The sequence below is a fragment of the Chrysemys picta genome, chromosome 3 (genome assembly GCF_011386835.1).
Source record: "Chrysemys picta bellii isolate R12L10 chromosome 3, ASM1138683v2, whole genome shotgun sequence".
NCBI classification, from domain to species: domain Eukaryota; kingdom Metazoa; phylum Chordata; order Testudines; family Emydidae; genus Chrysemys; species Chrysemys picta.
The window spans coordinates 59,825,327-59,834,109 of record NC_088793.1 but is presented as its reverse complement, the minus strand read 5'-3'; the positions used below and the strand labels follow the sequence as shown (position 1 = coordinate 59,834,109).

Genomic DNA, 8,783 nt, shown 5'->3' with positions numbered 1-8,783 from the left:
TTGTGTATAGTATTGAAGCTGCACCTTTATTTCAACATGTGCTCTGCTAATTTCTAATCTGCTTTACTTTTGTAGTCAGGGAATCCTAATTATAATGCAATGTACATCAGTCTCAGAATTCCATATACTGTGAAGTGTATCGTCTGATTCCCTGGGGTAATAAGAACACTCTTGAACAGCTTTCACAACCATATTAGAGCCAAATTCCAATCTAAAGTGTGGGTATATAAAAATGACCCTACATTAAACATGGGGAGCAGACCTGATGAGTATTCAGTCACATCTGTTCATTTTAGTGAGCAAATTAAATCTTTGCTCCAAGTAGCACTGCAAATTTGTAACATCTAGGTGCTCAGATACCCTGGTAAAGTTGTATAAATGCCTTGATAGCTAAGAGAGAGTTAGTAAACAGTTCTCTTGATATTATATATAGGGTCCAGCTAAGTTCCAATTAAATTCCACCTGTGGAACCCCACTGAAGAGAATGACATGGATGCAGCACCACAGAGTATAATGTTCTCTACAGAATCTTATTACTGATGGTGATGCATGAGAAAAGCCCAGCTTGACTCTGAATGAGGGGAGACTGATAAGAAAAAAATCTCTTCATTTGTAAGAGCTTGTCTACACATGGAGTTGTTCAGAAATTACTATTTTGAAATTGCATCCGACGAAGTGGGCATTCACCCACGAAAGCTTATGCTCCAATACATCTGTTAGCCTTAAAGGTGCCAAAGGACTCTCTGTTGCTTTTTACAGATCCAGACTAACACGGCTACCCCTCTGATATTTTGAAAGAGTAATTCCACATGCGGACACTTGAATTTCTGAAATTCTAGTTTAGCTCAATTCATGCACTAACCAGAAACAAGACACATGTATTCTGGAGTAAGCGTGTGCAAGCATGATTTTACTCAGAAATTGGGTTTTAAATTTACACCTTCTATTAATACAAATTAATTTTCAAATGTTGACAAGCCCTACAGTAGGCGCATTTGATAGAGAGACAATTAACATGGAACCTTAAGATGTCCTTTTTATAGAAATGTTGTGGTAGCCATGTATCAAAGGCGTAGCCGTGTTAGTCTGGATCTGTAAAAGCAGCAGAGTCCTGTGGCACCTTATAGACTAACAGACGTATAGGAGCATGAGCTTTCGTGGGTGAATACCCACTTCTTCGGATGCATGGTAGCCATGTTGGACCCAAGATAGTAGAGAGAAGAGGTAATATCTCTTATTGGACCAACTTCTGTTGGTAAGTGTGTGTAAGCTTGAAAGCTTGTCTCTCTTTCACCAATAGAAGTTGGTCCAATAAAATAAAATTACCTCACCCACCTTGTTTCTCCTTTTACAGAAATGCTTTTCAGAAGAGAATCACACTTTAAACTCAAGATAGCCCATTTAAACCAAAAAGAACAGGAGTACTTGTGGCACCTTAGCGACTAACACATTTATTAGAGCATAAGCTTTCGTGGACTACAGCCCACTTCTTCGGCTGTAGTCCACAAAAGCTTATGCTCTAATAAATGTGTTAGTCTCTAAGGTGCCACAAGTACTCCTGTTCTTTTTGCGGATACAGACTAACACGGCTGCTACTCTGAAACCTGTCATTTAAACCAAGTTGTTCACTGTCTTCCAAATGAGTAACACTCTGATAGCACAGCTACAATGAATGACTGGGGACAAAAACAGTTACCAGTAACTGAAGTGTGTGTGCCTGGATTAGACTGAGGGTTACTCTCTGTGGGCCAAACAGCAGGGCAAGAGCTGGCATTGGCTTACAGATACCAAAAATTCACCTCCTGCTCCCTGAGCACTTGGGATGTCAAAGGCAGTTTGTGTGAGCTTGTGGGGGAGAAGAAGGTGTGTGCACACAGGTGCATGGGGGGGCTAAAGGCATATGGTGTTTGCATCAGATGTGTAAAGAAAGAATGATAGAGTGGCACAGGTGGTGGTGGAGATGATTTGAAAACATGGGAGGAAGTAACAGGATCAATAGGGACCAGGAATTATGTGTGGGATGGGGGTCGGCTGTGTGAGTAGCTAAGGGCATAGGGCAGTTTGGGGGGATGGGGCAGTAGGTGGGAACTTAAGGAAGGTGGGAAATGAGGGGTAGGTTGTACATACACATGCTGGGTGGGAGAAATAGAGAACATTTTAAGGGGAAAGCCAGCATCTATGGTGCTTAGACAAGAGGACTGAGCTCCTGAAAGGAAAAGGGTCCATGAGTTTGTGTGGTGTGAGAAAGAGGCAGGCTTGTTGAGGAAGAGTGTGGGGTGGAGGCAGGAGGAGGGATGGATGGGGGAGAGGCAGAGTGCCCAGGGCCTGGCTGACTGTATGTGAGGGACGGTCTGGGATGAGGGTGTGTGGCTGTATGGGGGATGGGCAGCTATGTGGCTGTATGGAAGAGATGCAGGGCGGCTGGGGGGCTGACTGTAGGGGGAGGGACAGGTACATGGAGCGGGGGGGGGTACATAGAGTGTGCAGCTGTATGGGGGAGGGGAAGGGTGTGGGGGATGGGCAAGGGGCAGTGTATGGGGAGCGGATGGGAGGGGCAGAGAGCTCTAGGTCTCGCCGCCCGGCGGTGACTCTACCGCTGCCCCCGGCGGCCGGGGGTGGAGCGAGTGAGCCACGCTCAGCGCCGAGCGGGTGGGGAGGCTCTGCCGCGATTCAGGCGAAGGCCGGAGTCCGGCCTCTGGGCAGGCGGGGCCGTCACCAAACTCCCCGAAGGGAGACGCAGCGGTGCAGCGCAGGGATTGCCCCTCCTGCGGCCGGTAGCGGGGCTGTGACGAGCAGCACCGCCCCCCGTTTCGGGGCGAGCACAGCACTTTGTCCCCGCTCCCTGCCGGGCCCGACGCTAGGGGCGGTGGGAGCGGCGGGGAGGAGCGAGTGGAACGCTGGGGCGGTGACGTGTCCCGCACGCCCCGCCCCCGCGCAGGATATATAAGCGCAGCGGCTCACGTTGTCGGTCTTTTTCGCAACGGGTTTGCCGACGCCTTGCAGGTAAGCGGTGGCCGCGTGGCGCAGGCCTGGTGGGGGAGGGGCAGGCCGGGCCGGGCCCATGTGGCTGGAACAGTCGGGCCCGAGGGTAAGGGTGGCTGAGTGCGGGCCCGCGCGGGGAAGCTGCGGTGCGTGCGGGGGTCCGGGGCTGGTGATGGCGAAGGGACGCGCGGGGGGGGGAGGGGGAACGCGCCCCGCGGCCCCCCGTGGGTGGGGGAGGGGGAAAGAGGACCCCACAAAATGGCGACGTGTCCCCCGCGCTACTCCTTGTTTGCGGGGTCTGGGCCCCAGGGAGGGGAGTGGCCGCTACATGCGGGGCCCTGGAATCCCCATCGCCACTCTGGGGGGATTCTCTCCCCCCGGCCTGGTGGTGCGGGACGGCCAGCGGCGCGGGAAGGGTTGGGTGGGGAGTAGGGGCCGCTCCCATTCCCCGCCGCCCGCTCAGCGAAGATGGCCGCTTCCTTTCCCTCCCCTCCTCCGCGAGCTCCACAAAATGGAGGACGCGGCGGCCGGGCGGAGTGTTAGCTACACAAAGGAGCCGCGCCCCGCCGTCCGGGCCTGGCCCCGGCTCTGCGCGCCCCGGCCGCATGGCAGCGCCTCGAGCCCGCGGCCAGCTCGGGGGACTGAGCCGGCGGGGGGGGGGGGCAGCGCTTCTCGCGTGTGGAGCCCCCCCGCGGTGGGCGGAGCCGTGGCCCTAGAGTACCGCCCGGGCCTACTCACGGCCTCGAGGCCGCCCCGCCCTAGGCCGGGCGCCGCCCCCCGTTAGCGAGGCTCTGGCCCGGGATCATCCCTGACACTTTTCCTCCTCCGTAGGTGTTGATTTTGTACCGAAAGAGCCGGACGCCGCGAGCCACCCATCATGGGCAAGGAGAAAACCCACATCAACATCGTCGTCATCGGCCATGTCGACTCCGGCAAGTCCACCACCACCGGGCACCTCATCTACAAGTGCGGGGGCATCGACAAGAGGACCATCGAGAAGTTCGAGAAGGAAGCTGCGGAGGTACCGAAGATTTAATTAGCCCAGTAGCCTGTTAAATGCAAAATGGAGGCTCTGAGAGCAGCCTGGGTTGGTGAAATAGCACCATGCTCGTTACTTAAGCAGCGCTTTTCAACTACTCTGCAGACAGTAGCTCTACACCCATCTGTCAGGACAGGGAGAAAATAATACCTGATTTATCCAGTGACTTCAGCAACAGCAGGAATTTTCAGAGTTCCCAGCTTCAGGCTGGGTGTTCAATCAGACAGGCAATGCTAAACAGTTCTGTGTAAGCAACTGCTGCATTCAGTCTTTTTCTCTAAAGGTAGAGGAATACATGGCTCTTCCTATATCCCGTTGAAAAACATTTGTTACTGCATGTGCCTGCTCCATATGTTCATTGGTGTACTTTCGTTTCTATGTAGTAGAAGAGACTGCATCTCAAAAGATGCATTGAGTGACAACATTATACTAGCTATAGAAATAGTCTGTGGGTGAATAGCACATACTCTAAATGTAGAAGAGATTACAGTGGTATGAAAACAAGAACTTGCAGTGGACACTTGATATGAGGGCTTGTCTTTGCAAGGTCTAACTTCAAAAGATCGGTTGTCTATAATTAACAGACTGAAGGCTAAAGTGTCATAGGTTAAATAACTGAGAAAAGAGATGGAATCTCTCACCAGTTGTGCCAAGTGTGTTTAAGACAAAGCTGTATTGGCATTACAGAAAACTAGCTGCAAAAGATGCCTTGTACTATATTAGAAATTTTCTCTGTTCACTGCATACAAATTGTTTTAAACTGTCATTTAGAAAGCCAATTAATGTTACACTTCTTTTTGTAGATGGGCAAAGGTTCCTTCAAATATGCCTGGGTTTTGGACAAGCTGAAGGCTGAGCGTGAGCGTGGTATCACAATTGATATTTCTTTGTGGAAATTTGAAACAAGCAAGTACTATGTCACCATCATTGATGCTCCTGGACACAGAGATTTCATCAAAAACATGATTACTGGCACCTCCCAAGTATGTAAACACTATGAATTCAGTTGAGGGTTTTAGTATTTTCTGATTTTTTTGCATAGACCACAAATAATATAACTTATCTTTTTCCCCAAAGGCTGACTGTGCTGTCCTTATTGTTGCTGCTGGTGTTGGTGAGTTTGAAGCTGGTATCTCCAAGAATGGGCAGACTCGTGAACATGCCCTTCTGGCCTACACACTGGGTGTAAAACAGCTGATTGTTGGTGTGAACAAGATGGATTCCACTGAGCCACCGTACAGCCAGAAGAGATACGAAGAAATTGTCAAAGAAGTCAGCACTTACATTAAGAAAATTGGCTACAATCCAGACACTGTAGCTTTTGTACCAATTTCTGGTTGGAACGGAGACAATATGTTGGAGCCTAGCTCTAATGTAAGTTTGTTTACCTTGTATATTAGAATTAAGTTGGAGGGACAGCCAGGGTGAATTGTCAGGGTTAAGAAACAATGCATTTGAATGGAGTTTATATCTGTTTAAAACTCTGATCAAGATCATGTTTCACAAATTACCTAAAGCTATCAAGGATTAAATGTATTTGTCCTTCCTATTTCTACATTCCAGTATTTCTAAATACAAGTTACATTTGTGCTGCTTTTTGTTAGATGCCCTGGTTTAAGGGATGGAAGGTTACCCGTAAGGATGGCAATGCCAGTGGAACTACCCTGCTAGAAGCTTTGGATAGTATACTGCCACCAACTCGTCCAACTGACAAGCCACTGCGTTTACCTCTGCAAGATGTCTACAAAATTGGTGGTAAGTATTTTGTGTGAAGAATAGTTATGTAACTTTTCCTCCAGTAGTAAGCTTTTTTAAAATACAACAATCTGTCAGATTGATAGGCTGTCACTATCTCTTTAAAAAGCAGAAATTGCAACACTTGCCAGAATGTTTCTTTTTATTCTTTAGCGGGAGAATGTGTTTTTGTGAAGTGTCCTACCTGTTTGTATAAGACCATAGTTAAATTGAAAGGAGTAAACATCCTAGAGTTCTTTTTTTCTTCTTTTTTCTTTTCAGGTATTGGTACTGTTCCAGTTGGTCGTGTGGAAACTGGCATCCTGAAGCCAGGCATGGTGGTAACATTTGCCCCTGTCAATGTAACAACTGAAGTAAAATCTGTTGAGATGCATCATGAGGCTTTGAGTGAAGCTCTGCCTGGTGACAATGTTGGCTTCAATGTCAAGAACGTGTCTGTGAAAGATGTTCGCCGTGGTAATGTTGCTGGTGACAGCAAGAATGACCCCCCAATGGAAGCTGCTGGCTTCACTGCCCAGGTACTTTTCAGAATCACTTGAAGATCTTTGAAACTTGGTTATGGATTGATGCAAATATTGGCTGGTCATCTTTTTTGGAGTGAATATTTTGAAGTTCATCTCTGTTTTTTTAAACAGCTTAACCCAACAAATAACCATCAGTTATGCTTGAAAAGTTACTGGTTTTTTCCTTACAGGTCATCATCCTGAACCACCCAGGCCAAATTAGTGCTGGTTATGCCCCTGTGCTGGATTGCCACACTGCTCACATTGCTTGCAAATTTGCTGAACTGAAAGAGAAAATTGATCGTCGTTCTGGTAAGAAATTGGAAGATGGTCCTAAATTCCTGAAATCTGGAGATGCTGCCATCGTTGACATGGTCCCAGGCAAACCCATGTGTGTTGAGAGCTTCTCGGACTACCCTCCTCTGGGTAAGTGGTCCACTAAAATAACTACTTGTAAATTCATGGCATGTTAGTGCCATGCTTTTAGAAATCTTAGTTGTTTCATGGGTGACATCCACTTACTTTGTGAGGTGTCATTGAAACTTTTAAGCTTGCTATAAGATTTTGCCCAGTGCTCCATAACCCTTTTAAAATGGGTGGAGGCCAAATTCCATTTTACATTCAGATGCCTGCAGTTTCAGTTTTATATTTTTACTTCCTGACATACCCTGTGTGGTGGTGCTGTGCAGAGGTTGCCTCATTCAGGGTTTGAATCTGTATACTCCCATACAAAATTATAAAATGTTGTCATTTTGTTTCCAGGTCGTTTTGCTGTGCGTGACATGAGACAGACTGTTGCTGTTGGTGTCATCAAGGCAGTTGATAAGAAAGCTGCTGGAGCTGGCAAGGTCACAAAGTCCGCCCAGAAGGCTCAGAAGGCTAAATGAAAATTCTGTACATCAGCTGCCACCTCAGTCTTAATCGGTGGAAGAACGGTCTCAGAACTGTTTGTCTCAATTGGCCATTTAAGTTTAATAGTAAAAGACTGGTTAATGATTACAATGCATCGTAAAAGCTTCAGAAGGAAAGGAATGTTTGTGGACCATTTGTTTCGTGGCAGTTTAAGTTATTAGTTTTTAAACCAGTAAATTTTTTTAATGGAAACAACTTGACCAAAAATCTGTCACAAAATTTGAGACCATTAAAAACAAAGTTTAATGCTAAGTTTGTGTGTTCTTTGGATTAATGTTGACTCTGTAGGAAAGCTATATCCAATTTATTAGAGTAAAATTCAAATATTTTATATTTGCTTGAGTTAAAGGTGAACTGCTGAATGTCCCTTAACAGTATAGTGGGATTCAGCTTCAAATTTTGTATCCATTTTACAAGTCCTTAAACACTTCCTCATTGACTGACTGAAGATCTGTTACATTACTGCATCCAATTTGTCCAGTGTATTGCAGAGTGGTGCATTCTACAATGCATTCAGTAAACCAAGACTTTTTTTTTTAAACTGAGGAAGGTGGGATGGACAGTAACTTCAAAGGGTAAACTTGTTTTCTTTGTCAAGTACAGCTAGATTAGTTGGGACATCTTGCACACACTTGAGCTCAATTTCCACTTTGTTTTCTAGTTGTCCATAACTTAAATGGATAGGTGTGTAAACAGTACACCCATGCATTTACTTAATAGTTTGAATTCAATGTATTCCAGATGACTCGCATAGTTAAGTTTACTGCAGCTTTCAGACTTATCTAAATTTTGTTGCTGAAATAAACCTGTGTAAATGACAGATTTTAAATTTAAGTAACTGTTTAATTGTTGAATTTCCAAGAAATACTATTCCAATTGCTAGAATATTTTTTAATTTTAGTACCATAGATTGGCACACTTGGAATCTAGAGCCAAAGACTGTCATGGAGGTTGCTTTGAAAGCTATGAGCCTGTTTCACGTCTCAGATGACACTAGTCAAACTCTATTCAAATAACTTTTTTATTTGTTAGTTACACTTAACATACTGAGGTTTGACATAAAAGCACTGAAAACTACTACTTACGAAATCTTACTCATGAGTAAATTTGGAGAATAGAACTAGTATTTAGTTTTAAACCAAGTAACAAACTTAAATGGTTGAAGGTACATCTATACTTAAATAAGGTTAGGCCTACTGGGGCTTGGAAGTCTTCAACAAAGCTTGAGAGAACTGATTTTCTGTCTGTTTGAAGTGGATATTAGAATGCCAAAGAAACCAAATTTAAACCTGGGGAAGAACTTCATTGATGTCAATGGACTTGTTTACATAAGGTCTGAATCTGGCCCAGTTCTGTTTAAAAGTTTTCCTGATAGCACTGTGATGACAACTTTTAACTAGTAGCTGTATAATCCATTACCAGTCCCCCAAAAAAAAAAATTCTGTATGAAATACAAACTGGTAACAAAGAGTCCTGTGACACCTTAACAACTAACAGAGGTATTGGAGCATAAGCTTTGGTGGGTGAATACCCACTTTGTCAAACTGGCAACGACATTCAAGTTACAATTAGTTTGGCAGGGGCCAGAGTAC

General features: G+C 45.6%; 1 protein-coding gene across 1 annotated transcript; it reads left to right on the top strand.

Moving 5' to 3' along the window:
- Positions 1-2,525: 2,525 nt before the first annotated feature.
- Positions 2,526-7,443, top strand: EEF1A1 (eukaryotic translation elongation factor 1 alpha 1). The gene is made up of 8 exons (XM_005301212.5): positions 2,526-3,003; positions 3,814-4,003; positions 4,825-5,004; positions 5,099-5,395; positions 5,626-5,776; positions 6,038-6,294; positions 6,471-6,705; positions 7,042-7,443. Exons 2-8 carry the CDS (start codon positions 3,860-3,862, stop codon positions 7,164-7,166), a joined length of 1,389 nt encoding a protein of 462 aa, XP_005301269.1. The 5' UTR covers positions 2,526-3,003; positions 3,814-3,859; the 3' UTR covers positions 7,167-7,443.
- The last annotated feature ends 1,340 nt before the right edge of the window (positions 7,444-8,783 follow it).